Here is a 20111-nt window from a genome sequence, read left to right on the forward strand (position 1 = left end):
TCTATACTATATTAAAAGGGATATATGAGCTCCATACAGCATGTCCACGTAGGACAATTAAATCGACCAATCACGTTGAAGCGTTTAGCCACGTCAGATGGGCTGTGACAAATCAAAACATTTAATTAATACACGTTGGATCTCCTACACTACGCTATTGATTTCGTATGGGTTTCGATGTGGTTCCGCTGGGCTTTTGTTCTTTAACAGTGGGCTTTGATATCCTATAGCTACAATCTATCGGTATAATTTAAAAAAAAAAAAAAAAAACCTAGCCGGTGAACACTAGGATCTACGCCTCTCTTCTCTAGCTCTTCGTCTTCTTTGTTTGTTCTCTATCGTTTCAGATTTCTATGAATCTCTGTTTCAGAGTTTTGATAACACATTCAATTCACTTCTTATACCTTATCTTCATGAGATCTTCTCCTTCACCTCCCTTTGTTTTCCATCTTATATAACCCCTTTATTGATACTTACATCAAACCTGCGCAAGGACGTTCTTAGGCAAACTGGAGGCTTGGAAGAAAGCGACAGCCTCAGCACCACTGATACGACCATCTCCATCCAAATCTGCTCTCCTGAAATACGTATCGAACAGATCCTGGCTCCCCGTCGGCCTCGGCGCCGCCATTTGATCCGGAAGACAGTGTCCCACAACAAGATGCGTGGAAAAGCCCTAACACATAAGGCTGGCCGACTCCAATAGTTAGATCACCGCATCGCATGGGGGTTCGATTGGAAGGAAGGAGAAATGAGATCGGTGGCGGTGAAGATAGCGACGTTTACGAGAGGCGGAGAGGATGATGATTCTCCCGACAGAGAAACAATCCAATTTCCCGGGGATTTGAGATGGAAACCGGTACAGCCCTTTATTGATACTTACATCAAACCACATCGTAGAACCTCTATACAATAATATCAAGCTATGGGCCATGGAATCGATTCATACCTCCGGCAAGTCTCCTGTAGCCTTATAATTTTTTGTTATAGAATTTTCAATCCTGATGGTAAATTGATTTATCTTCTGTCGACCGTCTTAACTGGTTCGAGGTTCCATTTCTACAGGATTCTGTCACATTTTGACGTTGTGGTCCATAGAAGAGTTCGAGATAAGTTTTGCAAAGCTGTCACCTTTTAAAATTGAGTAGTGAATCTGACAGTGTTGTAATTTTCTTACTTGCTTCAACTCTACTCTGATTCTATTGAAAACCATTTCATATACAGATTCTCTTCGCACCAACAACAGATAAATGGTTGTCGCTAGACCTGGGTATGTGTTCTTTCTTAGCTCTTGAAAGTTTACTTCAACAAGCATATTTTATCTTAACGATCCATAAATGGTGTAGCAAATAAAAGTCTTAGATCAGTTGGTGAGACAAATCTTATCTTATTTTACGATCATGCTGACCCAACTAGAACAAGAGATTCAATGGGCCAGAATACAAGTAAAAAGTCTACCTGTCTTTTCGTATAAGTATGTACCTATATAATTATTTATTTCACCAAATGTCTTAAAGTAACTATTTTGATTACTGATGGTTATATAGTTTGGGCGTATTCATTGGAGGGTTATATAGGATGAGATCAACAGCAAGGTTGATTGGGATGTCTCTTAGAGGAGGAGATCAACAGTAAGGTGGACTACCCATTTGTCCCGGCAACATCAGCTCTGGTACGTAACAGTTTCATTTATATGACTGAAAAAACCGTAGATTCCGAAAACTGAAAATTTGTGAACAAATGAGGTGGCTGGAGGAACAACAGAGGCTGTTTACCAAACTAAGTGTGGCGACCCAAGAGCAAAACACCTGGCCGAGAACGAGCTTACGATGTTTGTTGATGTGTGTGGAGAGGAATATAGTTCAAGGCAACTTCAGAGCAATAACGTTTACCCGAACTAGATGATTCTTTTCGCTTTACAAATTTTTCATTTAGTTTTCAGTAGCTAATCGCACATTTAATTTTCAAAGCTCTGTGCTAATGTTGTTGTTGATGTGTATGTTGATCATTTGGACAGGACCAAACTACTTTAAGATTGATATGTATATGCACACGTTAAATTACATAACGAGAATATTTCAGGGATAGGATCAAGAATGATATTCCTTCATCTTTGTTTAACTATTTAAAATTTGGAATAAATCTCTCAAAATATTGGTTGGTGTGTCTTTCGTTTGTAGAGTGTAGTTGAAGTAATATTTTTGTTCTTTATAACACACTCAATCACCAAAAGAACTTTATATCAAATATTGTATTGTGTTAGGGTAAAGAATATTCATTTCATGAATTACCAATATGTTACACTTTAAAAAACAAACAATGATGAGATTCCAGATCTTATTCACTACAAAGAACACATAAAAGAGAAAAGAATTGATCAACTAATCACCAGGGGAGCAAAGAGACAAAACCAAAGCAGAGAACATGTTCACGTATTTGTATTAAAGAAGCAAAAGGAAAAAAATACACCTCTTTTTTTGTAAACCAATGTAACAAAACCAATGTAACCAGATTTACTCTATAAATATCGTTAAGCAGTGACTATGAGAGACGAGGGAAAGCAAGCAAGTTTTAGGTGAATAATTGTTTCTATATATTTTTGAATTATGTGAAAGATTTCTATTGTCAAATGGCATCTGATATTGCAACTAAAAATGTTTTTATTTATTCTCAAATATAACACTACAACATTTTGTAAAGAAGCCAAGCATTCATATTGCTAAGTATATTCTATAGACGAAGAGACCCTCTATCTTGGACAACATCTCCTATGTTCAAAGTCAAGTTAAATAGTGTTTGTAGAATTCATAACCAAATAAAATTGTGGGACACAACCAAACCGAGAACACAACTGCGTAGCACAAAATATAGAACTACAATTTTAAGATGAAATATTAAAAACATAATAACACATAAACACTAGGAAAAAAACAAAAAGAAAAAAAAATATATATATCCACAATTAGCTTCTAAGCAATTATTTTCTTCTCTAACTGCTCACCTAAAATATAATATAATTACCCGAAAAATAAAATTCATCAGACCCAATCTGATATATGCACATATTAAAAATTACATCATCACCTCCATCTAGATCAATAAATCACACAAACTTCAAAACATCACATAATAAACCTATTAAAAATAAGACACAACAAAAGAAATCAGTTTGTTTATAGCCTTAAGGACTATAAGAGAATGAAAAAAAGAAAGATTAAAAAAATTGGTGACAACGAAACACATGAATAGGAACGTTTTGAACATGGGTCAATCATAACATCCAAGTTCTTCTGATAAAGCAATGGGAAGAACAAACAAAAGGGTAAACACACACCAAATAAAATGAATAATATTTTCACCAAATACATAGCCAATAGATTCGTCACTTTACAGTTATTGTCAATAAGATCATCAGTTAACTCCTAATTCATAAACCTAACAAACCCTTATCATAATTAACAATGTAGGAGTAGCAAACCAAACCAATAACAATGTTTATCAAATCAACAATTACATAGTATAGTACTTATTTTAAGATTTATAGTATTTGCATGTTTTAACTGTATGTGGACATTAATTGCAAAAAAAAAAAACAAGAACGAACATTTTGAAAAAATCATAATATATTTATCATTTGATTCAATTTTTCCACCACTTATTGGTGAATATTAAAAAAAAAATGCAAAGGATTGAGGAAACTGCAAGACTCAAAAAAAGACCAACATACATAAATGTTGAAGGAATGAGCAGTTTATGAAGTATCAAATTTTATAGTTCTTCCAAATGACAAGAAATACCGACTAACACGTCATCCTTATTTCATTCAGATCAATTGAATGATATAAATATTTCCAATTAAGGAAAATGTAGCAGAAATACCTTCTAGAGAAATTTAGGGTTCGAACTTATGGTTATTTCCTAAATTTAATTAGCTGCTAACAACATACCTATATATTTGGTTTAGCTTATTTAAATTTAAAATACAAATTTTATCATAAACCTACAAGTATATGTTATAGGTCAAATATACATAATGCAGGGTATATATCTTCAAAATCCATAGAAAAACGGAGGTTGTTATTGATTTAGTTCTGAATAGGTACACACTAAAACAACAAATAATATATATATATATATTTAATTAAATATATAATTCTCCAAAATTTATTCAAGTGATACACAATAAAAATTAAGATACTTATGCATAACATTATGAAACAGACTCCTAAAGAAGATAATCGAATTAATAATCACTGGTAATGAACCAAATTAATTGTGAATTTAAATTATATAAACTGTTTTTTTTTTCAGAAAAACTTAGAGACTGTTTTACAGTTATTACTTATTAATAAAAGTTTATAAACACTTCAAGATTAGCATTAAACAAATGTTGATGTCAACTTTTAAGGATTTTTTGGTGACATTTTTAGTATTGCTCCAAAGTGGGCAGCAGTCATCAAACATCATTGTAAGTGTCATCATCTATTCATCTCATATAGATTCTAAATACCACAAAGAATTTCTAATACCATAACTTAGAACTCAATTGTAAATAAAAAGTGAAAGCACACTGATTTCAAACAAAAATATAAATCTGTAAATATCTACTATGTTAGAATTGTGATTAGAATAGTGATGTGGTGTGTTCTTAGATTGGCATGTGTAATACATGGTTTATTTCTTTAGCAACCAGATGGATTTTACTTATGATTAATAATTTGTTTCCATGATAACCCAATACATAAAATAAAATATATTTGGATCATTTTGCTCAAAAAATATATTTGGATCATAATTTAGAATTAACTATTCTTTGTTCATTTCACATTTGCTCATCTTTCCCTATGTATTTTTAGATAGTACAAATGATAAATTATCAGTTTTACTCATTTTTAATTATATATATGGTTTATATTTTTTTCAAGGGATGTAATATTTACGCATTATATATATTAAATATATTGATATTTGTCTGACCCCGGGCGTAGCCCGGACAAAATCTCTAGTTGTTATAATTGGTAACTACTCCGTCTGTTCCTAAAAGTAGCATGTTTTATAGAATTTTAATGTTTCAATATATAAGATGTTTTCATTTTTCTAAATAACTTTTACTTTATTAAAAATTGTATATCCAATCATATTTTAATAGTCTATTTTGTAATTGGTTGAATACTATTAATTTATAGTTGTAATGATATTTTCTAGACAAAAAATAGTTTTTTTAATATGTGTGTTTCTACCTAGACATCTTATATTTAAGAACATAGTATATGCTTTGTAAAAGACTAGCCACTAGGTGGGTAAGAGCTGTTGACAATAAAAGTTGGATTAAATTAAATAATTAATAATTTAATATAAATACATTACATTTACATAAGATATTTTATTTTTTAGATTTAATTATAAAATTATTTTGATGAATTATCAAAATTAAATATTAAAAAAAATAGAAAATTTTGTGAATTTTTACAAACATTATTGATTAATTTAATTGGTCTAAACTATTTTATCTCGATTTAAACTGATTTTAACCGATTAGAACGGTTTAAACCAATTTGAGTCGTAAAAACCTCAATTTTCGGAAAATCATTTTAGCCTAGACCAATTTTTAGAACCATGGTCTTTTAATCTAGTTTAGTATTTTTTTGTTCTTAAGCCCTCTTTGTATGTTGAACAAAAAAAATCTTCTTTGTGTTGAACAAAAAAAAACTCTTTCGATTATTTTGGTAATTTTTTGAAGATGGCTGATCCTGAAATTTAAGAAATTATAAACATTTATTATAAATTTAATAGTATAAGAACTATAGATTTATATATTTTAACTCTTTAAAATTTAGAGATTAAAGTTAGTATTTCATTCAATTTTACTAATAAATACAATTATAATCTTTCCGTGGTCAGATGACACAAATTTGGGCTGCTCTGTTTCTTTTCTCTATTTTATGTTCGTTTGAAGCCTCAGTATAATTCATCCTGGAGTCAAACTATATGCTCTACACAATTGATCTTGGTCGTATGTTTTCCTTTGTAATGTGTCTTTTTTTTAAACGTCTGATAATGCTATTACAATGCTAAGAAATATTACATAGACGATTTTACAGCTAACAATTTCACTCCGAGCCGCCCTATGAGATCCATGTTTAGTGATACGCTATGCACCATGTTTAATTCCCCTTGTAATTCATTTTTTCTATAATCTGCATAATTTACATTTTTTGAAGTTTGAACTCCAAATTTTCTAGTGTAAAAGTATTAATGAACTCTTAGTCAAACCATCAGACTAATAGGGCTTCCACTGTAATGTGTCTTTGGTAATATATATTTTTAACTTAAAACGAAACAAATGTCTAATAGAGTAAACTTAGACCAGCCAATGAGACTTGAAGCTTGGAGAGTTTTATGAGCTTAGTGAATCTAATCACTTAGATCCAATAACAAAACATCCAAGTGGTTTTAGCCGTTAGACGGACATTTAGACAGTCAAACGGTTGAGTTTTAGATACAATAAGTCTTTACTAATGAGTAATGACGATTATGTACGACCTAAAAGTAACTCGAGAACAGCAACAATTATTTTATGCTATTGGGTCATGTGACCAGAATTAAAATTTTCAGCTCAAGAATTAAAAACTTCCCTTTTAACTTTAAATAATTTAAGAAGGGCTTATAGATTGAAAAAGTACCATGAGTCCAAAGTAGAAAGTTCTTGTCACGACTCTACATATAGACCATAAATCAGAGATTCATCAACAACTTTAAACCTTTGGCTTTCTCTCTTCTCTTCTCTCTCACGACCCCAGAAAACAATGGAAGACACAGCACTGACAAAAGATCAGATCATCGAGTTCAAAGAGGTCTTTTGTCTCTTGGACAAAGACGGCGACGGTTCTCTCTTTCTTCTCTAAATGATAATATATATAAAATTAAGTATATGTGTGGGTGACATATATATTGTTCTTTTGGAATCCAGTAACAGGTCGTATAACGGTAGAAGAACTTTTAACAGTGATCCGTTGGTTGGATCAGAATCCAACAGAACAAGAACTTCACGATATCATCACTGAGATCGACTCCGATGGTAATGCCACCATTGAATTTGCTGAGTTTCTTAACCTCATGACCAACAAACTTCAGGTTCCTCTCTCGTGCCGGGGTCTCTCCATATGTTATTATATTCATGCTTAGTTAGTTTGATACAAAATATGTACTATTTCACAATCAATTACATCAACTAAATTGTTTTTGCTCGTATCATTTATGACTGTTGTCAAAATGGAGCTGTCTCATTCATTATGCCTCTGTTTTATATTTCTTGAGTGTAGTTAGAAATATTTTTTTTTGACAAATTGTTTTTTTTTTATTATAGCAAATATTTAATCACCTTTTTAGCTTTTAATTATATATTTTTTGCTTTGGTCAAGAAATTTAATTATTTTTTTAATAAATAAGACTTTTACTTTTTCTCTATTAACAACTCTCATTTGTAAAGAACCATTTGATATACTCTAAATAAAGACAATAATTATATTCTATAACAGGTAATGTTTGTTAATTTGGTGTCGTGATTTGATGGTATAGGAAAATGATGCAGAAGAAGAGCTGAAAGAAGTATTCAAAGTCTTTGACAAAGACCAAAATGGTTATATCTCTGCCAGTGAGGTCCGTGATTTTTTCAATCTCGTTTTTTTTTTAGTTTTAAGGGCCCTTTAATTTGAGTTGTTTATGTCTCTATATAAGTGCGTATATAGTAAGATATAACCTTGACTTATTAATAAAACTATATAAACAAATTAGTTCCATGCACTGGATTACGTTTTGTACAACGTTCTTCAATAATAGCATGTACGGTCTTAACTCTGTTGATATTTTTATAAATGTTTTAGAGCCACAAATTTTTTATATTTTCTGTTTGCTAAATCCTTATTGTGTTTAGTTGTCAAATTTAATTAGGGTTCATGAACCAGTTTCATAAATGTTTCCTCTGCTTAAGTGGTACATGCTTTATATCGCTAAATCGTCAAATCCAGGCTAATCATCATAACTATGAGTTATATTTTGTTCATTGACCCACTTGATCAATTAATTCTGCATTAACTAGATAGATGATAAAGCCAGCTAAACACTCATTGAAATATTTTGAATTAATGACAAAAATCAGACAACAGCGCCAGGCAATCTTCCAATTTAAAGAGATCACATACTTGTCTTATAAAATATTCTAGACATTTTTCCGTCGTGAAGGCTTAGAGCTAGCTGGCATTGTGAATCTTTGGAGAAGAACGAGGAGTGACAAAAAAAACAATTAGCGAAAAACAAGTTAGGAGTAAAATGCGTTTGATATTTGGTTTTCTGGACAGGTGGGCACATGTTTCACCTAGTTTAACTAAATATATATACCTTTCTTCACATCCTCAGAAGTTGCATTAGTGCGTAGAAAGTCATATATGCACATTTTGGCATGCATATATATACAATTTATTAATAACCTTTTTAGATAGCATTATAACCATAGCCAGAGGCTTTCTAACTGTGTATTTGAAATGACTCATGCCTAGCAAATAAGTTCAATTCGAGTTTATTTTCTCAAACACGTCGATCTCTCAAGAAGACTAAATCATATTTAATAAAGCTCGAGTTCTTGCAGATATATTCTGAGTATTAATATTCTAGCTTCTGCATTGTTAATTTGTTATTATTAAGAGACATCATCAATTAGGTATATAACAAATCTACTGTGGGCTGGTCTTCAGATAATAGGTCTCTTTAAACGGAAGGGTCAGACTGAGGCCAAAACTTGTTGCTTCTTTTCTGAAAAAATGATTGGGTTTGCTTATAATTATAATGTTTTGAAAGAGTATGAGTCTCTACAAGATCTAATTAACAGGTTTGATTGACATGTACAAATTTATTTACTAATTTATTGCAGTTGAGTCATGTAATGATAAATCTAGGGGAAAAGCTAACAGATGAAGAAGTTGAACAAATGATAAAGGAGGCAGATTTGGATGGTGATGGCCAAGTCAACTATGATGAATTTGTCAAGATGATGATCAACATTGGCTAATTTACTATTATTTTGGAGACTTATAAACCAAATTATCCTTAATTGTCTTGTTAGTTTTTGCTCCTTTGTCTTCACTACATCTCAACAAATGCAAATTTTCTGAAATTCTTTGAAGCTTTCAGCTTCAGTTTTGTTTTGTCTATTGTTGAAGCTTAGAGGTGCAGTTTAATCTCTGTAGCTTTGTTTATTACACTTTTGAAACACAATTTGAATTTCTTTTTCCTTCTCTCAGTGTTTCACAAAGTAGAGACACATATAGGACCATGATTAATCTTAACTAATTATACGGTAAGGAAATAACATAAAACAAACCCAAATTTCATATTGTAAGGAAATATCATAGAACAATATAATTTTCGAACCCTCAAACAGAAAACAAATCTCAAGTATACAGAAAACCCAATCCACACATTCATTTAGTTTTCCCAATATCCCATAATAATTTTAGAAAAAACCATCAAATCACAAGACCAATAATGCAAATCTGTTCAATTCATTGCAATGTTGCAGCAGAGGCATGTTCCAAATAGCGAAGATTTGCTCCTTTTTCTGACTCTGCCTCTCATAGAACCCCAAGAAGCTTTCTTGTCCAGCAAGTTGTCTCCTGAGTCTTTGTTTTCTTTCAGGCTATCATCTGCCTCGGACCTCTCACTGGGTTTCATGGACAACTCAAAGCCTCTTGTTTTCTCAGACTCACTTCTCTTCAGCATCATAGTTTTCTTTTCCACATCAATTGTTGCCTCATATGTCTCTGTCTTGTCTTGACAAAGTAACGAAGCTTCTTGCGCTTTGCTGCTGCTGCTTCCTACACAAGAAACAAAGAGAGTCTCAGACGCGTTAGCTTCCTTGTTCCCCAAGTTATCTTCTGAGCTATTGATTTCTTTGAAGCTACCATCTCCGTCACATCTCCCACTGAGATTCATGGACAGCCCTAGAGACAGCTCAAAGCCTCTTATTTTCTCAGTCTCACTTCTCTTCAGCATCACAGTTTTCTCTTCCACATTGGGTGTTGAGTTGTATGCCTCAGTCTTATCCTGCGAGAGTAAAGAAGTTTCCTCTGTAGATTTACCGCTTCTTTCTTTGGTTCTTAGGTCATTTCCAGAGCTGGGTGACCGCATCTCAAGTACATCTCCTTTGTTGCTTTCACTTATCACATCATTAGTATCTTCTGCCTTTTTGCTTCCTACACAAGAAACAAGCAGAGTCTCAGACATGTTAGGTTTTTCCTCCAGCAAGTTATCTTCTGAGCTCTCGGTTTCTTTGAAGCTATCATCTGCGCCACATCTCCCACTGAGGTTCATCGACAACCCTAGAGACAACTCAAAGCCTCTTATTTTCTCAGTCTCGCTTCTCTTCAGCATTACAGTTTCCTCTTCCACATCAAATGTTGCCTTGTATGTCTCAGTCTTGTCTTGAGAGAGTAAAGGAGTTTCTTCTGTCGGCTCATCGCTCTTTTCCTCGATTCTTAGATCATTACTAAAGATGGGAGATCGCATCTCAAGTTTAGCTTCTTTGCTGCTTTCATTTTTTGCTTCAGTAGTTTCTTGAACTTTGTTGCTTGTTTGGCAAGAAACAGGCAGTATGCCAGACTTTTTGGCTTTATCGAAACCCGTTTTGTTTCTTGAAGGATACGCAACCTCTGAAACCAATCCTTGAACCGGCGAGTCTCCCGTAACTCTACTATTGTGGCTCACTGGGAGCGATCTGCATCGAGACATGCGTTTCAGACTTGCTTCTCTTGCTATCTCCATGTCCCTCTCTTCCTTATAATCTTCAAAACCGTTTGATCCTTGTGAACCAGGTTTAGAGATCTCCTTGTCGGCTTTTCCTTCATTTATAACTTCACCATCAAGAACGCGATTGTCAAGATTCAGAATCTCCTGGGGCTCGATTTCAGGAAACCCTGTTCTTTGTTCCATATAGATCTCTTGATCAAGCCTTACAACGTTCCCTGCAGGAGTAGTTTCTTCTAGAGACTCATTCATGACCAGCTTTTCTTCAGTTCCAGCAGTTTCATTGAACTCTTCCACTTTTGTCGGTTCACACACAGTTTCAACACCTGGTCATGAGCAGAGACATGAATTAAGAAAATACAAAGAAAGGCATAAAGGTTTATTCAAGGATAAAAGAGAAGAGATAATAGATATAAAATTCAGATCAACCTTCTCCAACTGATGTATTTTTATGTAGCTGCTCATTGGTTTCCACTACCAAGCCATTGTGACTAATATCTTCTTCAACCTTGGTCACTTGTGGATCATTATCTAATTCCTTGCTTTGTGGTTCTGTTTCAGGAGTCTCTTTACCTATATTTCCAACAAAAATAATGACTCAAAAATGGTCAAAATGTATATATATATATATATATATATATATTGTTCTAAATGATTTTATATATAATTGTGAAGAAAAACCTGTAACACCATCAGAGAAGCTCTCCCTCTGTGTATGTCCATCTTTGCCTTCACCTACAAGAAACACCTGATCTTGCGTGGTCTCCACGGGAACATTCTCCAACGGAGACACTCCATTGGTTTCTAGCTTTGAGCTTTCTTCTTCTGCAGTTACATAGACAAATATTCAGTGAGAAATATGATAATTAGAAAAAAAAACGGAGATGCCTTTGATGTTTTACCTGTTAAATTGGCGGTTGCGTTGTTGTTTCCCATATCATCCCCAGTGTTCAGTTTTCAATTAATCAAATTCTCTGATAAATATCTGAGAATTTGATACAAAGAACAATAAGATGGGCTTTTAACTGAAGGAGAAGGTTGAAGGAACTGTATGTCTTGCGTAGTTAAAGCAGTATTTGGTATTCTGTTAACTATTTGTTTTAAGTTAAATCAAATGCTTATTAGTTGGCGTCACTTTAGTAGGGCTTGGGACCCTTTACAACATTATGAGACCATATGACATGTTAATATTTCATATAGAGCCGTCTCAAACTTTTGATTAGCTACATGTAAATGTTTTACTAAATTTATATTCTTTTCGGATTACTTTCTAAGTAGGGGTTTTGCTCGACTCTTATTTATTTTATTTTTTTGTTAAATTTATTTAATCGACAAAGAGGAATACTTACAAAATATTTGAAAAACAAAATTTGTGAAAAACTAAGCTAGTGTATGTCCAGTAAGACATTATGCTCGATAGTGTACGTGCAGTAAGGACACAGCAAACGGAGATGTTTATGTTTTTCATCCGAGTCACTATAAAAAAGGACACACTCTTCCCATAAACGCATCGTAAAAACATGTAGTTTATCGAATTAGTTCAAAGAAAAAAAAACATGTAGTTTCTAAGATAGACGTACGATAATGTAAGACATTTCTATAGTGAATGTTCAATGAGCCGTGAGACGCTAACAGAGTCAAAAGATTAGAAGGGAATATTGGTGGGTATGTTCATCCCGTTAAAAAAAAAAAATTGTTCGTCCCTTTTTTTTTTTTTTTTGACGTCGAACGGTCATTCTATTACTCAAGTTCGAAGTGGTCTGGGTAACCAGACCAGAATAGAACAACCAATGAAAAGTAACTCTCTACGAAAGGTCTTAACAGACTTAGCCAAAAAATCAGCAAACTGATTGCGCACTCGTGGCACATTGTTCGTCCCTGAGGAAATTATTTGTATAAATTAATAGTTATACATCAAATTTATAAGAAAAAGTATTTATTGAGCTAATGGGACTCATCCCTAATCATTTTCGTTGTCGTTTTCCTTTAAAAGCTTTTATTTTGGATTTAAATTAAATGTTTGAGCTAGAATAAAGCCCATAATTAGTTTTCAACTTTCGAAGGCATTACTCTTTTTATTTGAAATTTAAAACACAAGATGTCTTTTTATGCTGGAATTCCTCAAACCAATCCTTTCTGCAATATTGATATCTAAAAAATGTTAGCCGTAGGATGAAAGTATAGACAGCATTTTAGTTAGTTAATATGCAATTATTGGTTAGGAATTAGAGTGAGTTCGGCTGTTTAATCATGTAATGATTACAACAAATTGGTTCTTCTTTTACTATTTCTTTCTGAGTTTTTTAAGACGTTTTATTTATATTTAGACTAGGTGTTAAGCTTCAAACAAAATGATGAACTTCAGTATAAATTTAGGAAAAAGAAAAAAACTGTAAACAAGAAAATCAATAAATGATAAGATTAGACCAACATCAAATTCTAATAGTATAGAAGACATAGTATTATATTAAGTTATATTTCTCATCCGATCCAATCTATTGAAATAAAAGGACACAACTCTTCCATACACGCATTCTAAAAACATGTAGTTTCTAAAGTAGATTTACGATGATGTATAATATTGACCATTTAAAATGAGGTCCAGGCTTTAAATTCTGAAATGTGGCCCTAACTTTATTGTTTTATGAGCTCAACCAAATCTTTAGTTAATAACTTAATATTTGTAAAAGATATTTTTTTTATTGTATCTACTAATATCTTTGTATTGAAATATATGATATCATTTTTATTGTATCTACTAAAATCAAGACTATGAGATGTATCCAAAATGACGTTTTATGTTGTAGATATCATACGTAGTAATAACGATGGTTTTGCGTTTCTTGCAGTAAAAAGTAGACTGGTAAAACTTGAAACGTATTTACTAAAAGGCTTTAGTTGATCATTTTCAGTGTCACATACAAGAGAATACTTGATAAACTGGAATTTACTAGTGACGCCAATCGATTAGTAACTCAAGAAATGGATTGTAGCCAACATCAAATACCTAAATTAGTCCAAACATTCCTCTCTTAAAGGTGGAGAATATCAACATTCGAAATTCTAGGTCATTAATTGTCTGCGCAACTTAAAAGGGTACTTACCGAACATAAGAGATTGCACAAAACCACCATCACATGAAGAGACCAGACAGATTCACTCTTCAGAGATGGGTCCAAGATAGTCCCCTTCAAGGCTAGCCAACGCCTGAAACTCCTTCTCCACCTCCATCCACTTGGTCCCAATCACCACAAACCTAACCAAAGTGTCAACCTGAATCCTAGACATCTTCTCGTTCATGAAGATGGGGTTCTCTCCCGGGAGGTACTTGTAATCAGGCATCTTGACGTGAGAGAGGTAGACGTTCTCGACAGGACCACACCTCATGAAGACACCGTGCCTCAGCACCTTGTGCACCACACCCTCAAGTATCTCTCCTTTGAAGATCTTGAACGTCATCCCGCTGAAAACGACAGGGAACATGACCTCACCGGTGTGCTCCCTGATTTTGCCTTCTCCGATCTTGTCCAGAGATGTGACTGTTAAGTAGTAGCCGAGCTCCTTGGTTGCTCTCTTCGACGCAAAAGCCTCTAGCAACTGAATCAGAATGGTCCTCTTCAGCATGAGACCTTTCGCATCCATGTTTTCAGCTGGGATCATCACGTTCCATGGCAACTCGACTTTGAGAAACATGTTTCAACCCTTCACAACCAAAAACAAAACATTCTTCTCAGCACTCAGATTCAGAACACAGAGAGAAATTAAAAAAAAAGGAAGTAATCAATATTGGTATAGGTTTTCTTCTACGAAAGCAACAACAAGATATCTAAAACCTTTCCTTTCATAGTAATCTCAGCTGAACATCAAAGTTTCTGTTTTTAGGATTCAAATGTATGCATGCACCAGCAAAGTTTCCTCCTTTCGACAGTTCTCAAAAAGAAAACCGGAAACAGGAACATATAAGAGAATCTAAGTGGGTAAACTGTGAGGTTTTCACTGGAAACTTTTCTGTCAGGCATTTTAACGAACAGTTCGCAGACAATTAAGTGTTCATGAGAGAGTCATCAAAGCTTCGTTCAAGAGTTAGCAATTTCAAAAGACCCAAAACATTCGACGGTTCAGTACCATTCATAGATTCTTTAGCAAAACATTGTCCAAGACGCTTGAATGAAAATCTCTGAGAAATCAGCAGATTCAAGAAGACATACCTTTGCTTTAGAGTTCCGAAGGTGGGGAAAGAAACGAGAATCGACAAGAGAGAGCTTCCGAGAATTAACGATGCGATGCGAGCAAAAGAGAGAGAGAACTCAGGTGACCTCGTTTTGGAGGTTTTTATGTTAATGGGCTGTAAAGGCCCATTAGTACTAAGATTCTTTTTTGGCCCATTTCTGTGTTCACATTCACCTGAACGAAGTGTTGATTGTTGAAAAGATTCATTTATTTTATTTTAGGGAAAATCGCATAAAAAACTTTGAAAGTGTCACTTACTACCATTTTAAACCTTCAAGTTTTTTCGCTAGCACTTTTAACCTTCAAAGTGACATTTTTATCTTAAAAAACCTCCAAACAAGAAAAATGACCGGTTGAACAGGTTAAAAACAGTTTTTTTTTTCAAAAAATAAATATTTAATTAATAAAATTAATAAAAAAATTAATAAAAATCGAAAAATTTAACAAAAAACTCACAAATTAAAAAATGAGAAAAATAAATAAATATTTAAAAATTAAATAAAAAATAACAAAAAATTCAAAAAATAAATAAGATCAAATTAAAATGGAGAAAAATAAAAAAAAAATCATAAATTTAAAAAAAAAGTGAAATTTTTTTAAACTGTTTTTTAAATTTTTATTTTTAATTTTTTAGTATTTATTTTTTATTTTATAAAATTTGAAACCCTAATTCCAAAACCTCACCCCTTAACTCTAAACCCTAAAGTTTGGATTAATTAACCCAAGGGGTATAAGTGTATATTTACCTCTTTAATGAAACTTATTTTTGTGACTTTGAGCCTTGAATACTAGTTTGAGAACAAAAACTTGGTTTGGTGTTATCTTAGTCTTTTTTTTTATCAATACATATCTCCAATGATAATTTTCGACATTATATTTGAAAATGAAAAAAAAACTTTTTGAATTTTCAATTTTATGAAATTTATTATTATTTTTTCTGTATTTTAATTTGATCTTATTTATTTTTTAATTTTTAGTTATTTTTTTATTTAATTTTCTAAATCTTTATTTATTTTTCTCACTTTTTTTTAATTTATGAGTTTTTTGTTAAATTTTTCGATTTTATTATTTTTTTTGTTTATTTATTAATTAAATAATTATTTTTTGAAAAAAATTGTTTTTAACCTGTTCAGCAGGTCATTTTTCTTCTTTGGAGGTTTTTTATGATAAAAATGTCACTTTGAAAGTTAAAAGTGTTAGTGAAAAAACTTCAAGGTTTAAAGTGCTAGTAAGTGACACTTTCAAGGTTTTTTATGCGATTTTCCTTTTTATTTTATTTATACTTTGGGTGTAATATTTGTTTGGATTTTTCCAGTTTTACTGCGAAGACATCAAAAGGATGTTTGAAATGCGAGTTACCAAAAGGCTTATTGTTCACTGAGATTTATTCAAAATGCTCTAGAAGCGTTGGATTTGCCTCTAGCGTTTCAGTGTAGCGGAGGACAGAGAGTAGCGATGGAAACTCAAAAGTTAGAGAATCAACAAAAGGTCTCTCTCTCCCTCTCTCTCTCATTTGTTTGAAGTGTCATAAAAAGACATCATTTACATAATTTGAACCTGGAAAAATCCCCGCCGTTCTCATACTCTCTCCAACTGATGAACCAAAGAACATTTCCGTCACTAACCTAACTCAGCACTACATACCTAATAAAAGATTAATACAAAAACAAGACAAAAAAAAACAGAAATTGATCAACTAAGACTCCTCCAGCTCAACCTTCTTGTGCCATGTTTCTGAACTAGGGAACATTCCTTGTCTGCTTTTGAACTGTTCTTCGTGTATTGATGAGCCTTTTGACCCCTAATACCATCCCCAGTTTTTGGTCATCTTGTTAGTTATCTAGAAACACGAGCACAGAAAGTTTTTAAGGAAACACATTGGAAACATTTAATTATTTAAGCAAAAGCTTTTCAAGTTTCCAATGTGATTTTCATTCATAATCTTCTTACCTTCGCTATTTAAATCACTGTTCAGATCAACTGATAGATTGGGACTTCTCCTCTGATTTTCAGGTGACTCGTGCTGTTCTCCTCCTGTGCCACCACCGCTAAGGCTTTGTGAATATGCGTTGGTCACTGGCTGACTACGACTCAGATACATCTCCAAGCTAGATGATGCAACTCCTGGTGCCTTTTTGTTCTTAAACAATCTCCTGCTCACATAGAAAAAACACATTAGTATTCAGCAATTTGGATAGAACAAGCGTGTAAGAATTTTGAGAATTGTTTCTTTCTAAAGCACCTATCCTTCCGCTTGTCAAGATATCTTTGCAACGACACTTTTCTGTTAGCCTGGCCCTCCGCATCTTAACAAACACACAGAAGCACGACCGTTAACATTAACAAAACAAAATTTAAGAGTGTCTGCAGAACAAGCAATTCAAGTTTATAATGTTTGAACAACACTGTTGGTACCAGAATCACGAGAAGCATTTGCCTTTTCAAGGCCATAGCCATAGTGGGGAGGTTCAACCATCTTCTCTGTAAAAAAAGAAATCACAATTTCCATTTAATTATCGATTAGTACAAACTCGTTAAGAAGCTGGCACAACTAAAAGAAGCAAGATGTACTCCATATGTTAGAAGATGCAGATCCATTCAATTTTTCCATTTTGATAATATACTTGAGAAACAGAATCAGTTTGAAGCATCTAACTATCTATCTATCAACTGGAAAAAAGCAAATCAGATCCTTTTGTAAAAAGCGCTTACCTTTACTCATGGTCATGGGCCTTGATGTCAATCTAGCAGAAGCAGAAACACCATATTCAGGCAAATCAATCGGGTTGGCTGCAAAGTGCATGATAGACCGCGCCTGCAAAACCAGTATAGGGAGGGAGATGCATGATACCATGAAGGTGAGGCAGGAGAAAATGAAAGTTATTTCATTTACCTTTTCAGGTGGTACACCATCATACACACTCACTTTCCCACTATAGAATATCGTCATTTGCCCAACCAGCGCACTTGTTTCTGCTGGGCTTCTGCTACATATATCACAGACAAGCGTGTTTAAAACATCACATTAAAGCTTTTAATACATGGACTACCCTAAAAACTCATGTTCGTAAACAGAAACCATTGCTGATTTTCACAAAACAGACGCCAAAAAAGCTGACCAATGGAGTAAGAAACTGTTTTTTCCCCCACTAACTAACTAAGTAGCAAAGTCATTTCACCAAAAACAAGAAGACTAGGAGAGAAAGAACCAAGAAGATCCGGAAATAACAAAGATAAAGCCTATATGATCACATAATCTAGTGGAAAGGATGAGTCTTTAAGGCTAAACACTAGACACTCTATGACTAATCAACCATCAAAGTTTCTACTTGCTAAACAACAATCTCTCAAGGTATGAGATGAGCTCAAAGATAAACCTGGGAGAGAGAGTGTTGTAGCTGTCTTTCTCGGAGCCGGAGAACTCAGCCGATCTTGGAGAATCTCTTCTGTCATCTTCCTGAAAAGGAATCCGTGCTCCGACCTCGTTCGCTGGCTCAGTCGACGTTGCTGTGACCTGCGAGGACATACGCAGCAAGTTAAAGAAGGAGCAGAATCGAAGGGGAGGAAAGAGAAATTAGGGTCTCAACGCGAGTGGGATTCGGAGAAACGAGGATCTTGCGGAGGATGCCGGCGCCGGAGTCGTCGCCGGGCTCAAAGAGAGCTTTGAGGGATAAAACTTGCTGGATCGCCTGAGATTTGTTCCACGAAGGCCTCCGCATTCCTGTTAGGACACGTGTCAGCCGCTGCAGCAAGAGAGTGTGTGGGGAGGGAGAGAAGTAATCGAACCTTTGTCCTTGAGGAACTTGCGGCAGTCCTCGCGGGTGAGCTGAGAAATGTCATCTTCCGTGAGGAGCTTCAGAGGCTTCTCCAGTATGGACTTCGCCGAAGACACTGCGTCCATCTCAGATTCCGAGGAGCTCCGGCGGGAGAGAGAGAGCGAGAGGGGAGTGGCGTTTTTGTAATTGTTGGAGGGTAAAAATTTAGGGAAGTCTAAGACGAGAGTCCTATGGGCTTTTGATATTTGGGAGAAGCTCCTTACAATGCCACGTCTGATTCTTCTCTTAACCCGTATCATCCCCTCCTAACTATACTCCTATTCTTTTTTTTTTCTTTTCAACTATCATTCCCTTGATTATTTGCTTTGTCTGTGGAATTAAAATAAACTAGACCCTAACCCGCGCGCCAGCGCAGATATGAATTTTTGATTTTTGGTTATTTATTTAACTAAATGATGTATTTGTAATATTTGATGTATTATATTCACTAACTAAATATTTCTTTTAGCATCTTAAACCATCTATTTATGACGAATATTCGATATCATATAAAAAATTGAACAAATAGACGTAATTAGAGAATTGTAGACAATATATTAAAACAATAGCTATTAATGTAAAATATGAAAAAATATTATATTATAACTTAGTATAGCATAAAAGATTATAAATTAGTTATACATATTTAAAGGAAATACAATGATTTTTAAACTTCTATGAAAAAATTAACATATAAAAAGGGCGATGAATTAGCCATCAAATTGTAAATAATTACATAATTTTATTAATAATAAAGTATTTATAGTCTTTGTTTTTCGTCAAGATAATTATTAAATTTGATTAAGAAAAACTCATTAATTTAACTGGAAAAGACAAACATTAAAATAGATAGGTTCATTTAATGACATTAAGTTTAAATTTGATTAAGGAAAATTTATTAATTTAACTGGAAAAGACAAACATTAAAATTGATAGTTTAATTTAATTTTCAGTAGCATGAAAATGTAAATAAGTTAAAAAATTTAGGGGTATTTTTAATGGATACTTCTTTTTTAATAATATAAATGTAACATATTTATTTTTATTTTTATATAGTAGCACGAGTGAAACACATAGAAATAAACGCAATATTCTGCATCAAACACTGTGATATTTTCAAATTTAAAATCATATCATATAATATTATAGTGTTAATTCCATCATATTTACAGTTGCCTAACATTAATACTTGGTCGAAATTCACATTTCTCATTCTGATTATATGACTAATCTCTTGGAATTATTGGTGACAAAAGAGTACTAATTATA

General features: G+C 33.3%; 4 protein-coding genes across 7 annotated transcripts; 1 reads left to right on the forward strand and 3 right to left on the reverse strand.

Moving 5' to 3' along the window:
* Nucleotides 1-259: 259 nt before the first annotated feature.
* On the reverse strand, nt 260-13428 carry LOC103833462. 3 transcript variants are annotated; one of them, XM_033277487.1, is made up of 6 exons: nt 11700-13428; nt 11479-11622; nt 11227-11370; nt 9978-11123; nt 1608-1669; nt 260-1568 (listed from the first exon to the last, which is right to left on the reverse strand). In XM_033277487.1, exons 1-5 carry the CDS (start codon nt 11731-11733, stop codon nt 1626-1628), a joined length of 1512 nt encoding a protein of 503 aa, XP_033133378.1. In that variant the 5' UTR covers nt 11734-13428; the 3' UTR covers nt 260-1568; nt 1608-1625. The 3 variants fall into 3 exon arrangements, with proteins under 3 accessions (XP_033133378.1, XP_009107795.1, XP_009107794.1); XM_009109547.3 differs by lacking the exons at nt 260-1568; nt 1608-1669 and adding an exon at nt 6219-9869 and having other exon boundaries at nt 9957-11123; XM_009109546.3 differs by lacking the exons at nt 260-1568; nt 1608-1669 and having other exon boundaries at nt 6219-11123.
* LOC103833461 (calmodulin-like protein 8) lies at nt 6777-9270 on the forward strand. Of its 2 annotated transcripts, none has more exons than XM_009109544.3 (4): nt 6777-6885; nt 6971-7134; nt 7579-7659; nt 8927-9270. In XM_009109544.3, exons 1-4 carry the CDS (start codon nt 6807-6809, stop codon nt 9062-9064), a joined length of 462 nt encoding a protein of 153 aa, XP_009107792.1. In that variant the 5' UTR covers nt 6777-6806; the 3' UTR covers nt 9065-9270. The 2 variants fall into 2 exon arrangements, with proteins under 2 accessions (XP_009107792.1, XP_009107793.1); XM_009109545.3 differs by having other exon boundaries at nt 6788-6885; nt 6977-7134.
* A 310-nt stretch (nt 13429-13738) lies between the features above and the next one.
* Nucleotides 13739-15114, reverse strand: LOC103833463 (DNA-directed RNA polymerase V subunit 7). Its single transcript, XM_018653442.2, has 2 exons — nt 15006-15114; nt 13739-14500 (listed from the first exon to the last, which is right to left on the reverse strand). Exon 2 carries the CDS (start codon nt 14488-14490, stop codon nt 13954-13956), a length of 537 nt encoding a protein of 178 aa, XP_018508958.1. The 5' UTR covers nt 14491-14500; nt 15006-15114; the 3' UTR covers nt 13739-13953.
* Nucleotides 15115-16475: 1361 nt separating this feature from the next.
* LOC103833464 (protein TIFY 4B) lies at nt 16476-19380 on the reverse strand. The gene is made up of 9 exons (XM_009109549.3): nt 18814-19380; nt 18615-18748; nt 18405-18541; nt 17921-18011; nt 17740-17842; nt 17443-17508; nt 17270-17333; nt 16978-17180; nt 16476-16867 (listed from the first exon to the last, which is right to left on the reverse strand). Exons 1-9 carry the CDS (start codon nt 19100-19102, stop codon nt 16860-16862), a joined length of 1095 nt encoding a protein of 364 aa, XP_009107797.2. The 5' UTR covers nt 19103-19380; the 3' UTR covers nt 16476-16859.
* Nucleotides 19381-20111: the final 731 nt, after the last annotated feature.

The sequence above is a fragment of the Brassica rapa genome, chromosome A08 (genome assembly GCF_000309985.2).
Source record: "Brassica rapa cultivar Chiifu-401-42 chromosome A08, CAAS_Brap_v3.01, whole genome shotgun sequence".
NCBI classification, from domain to species: Eukaryota; Viridiplantae; Streptophyta; class Magnoliopsida; order Brassicales; family Brassicaceae; genus Brassica; species Brassica rapa.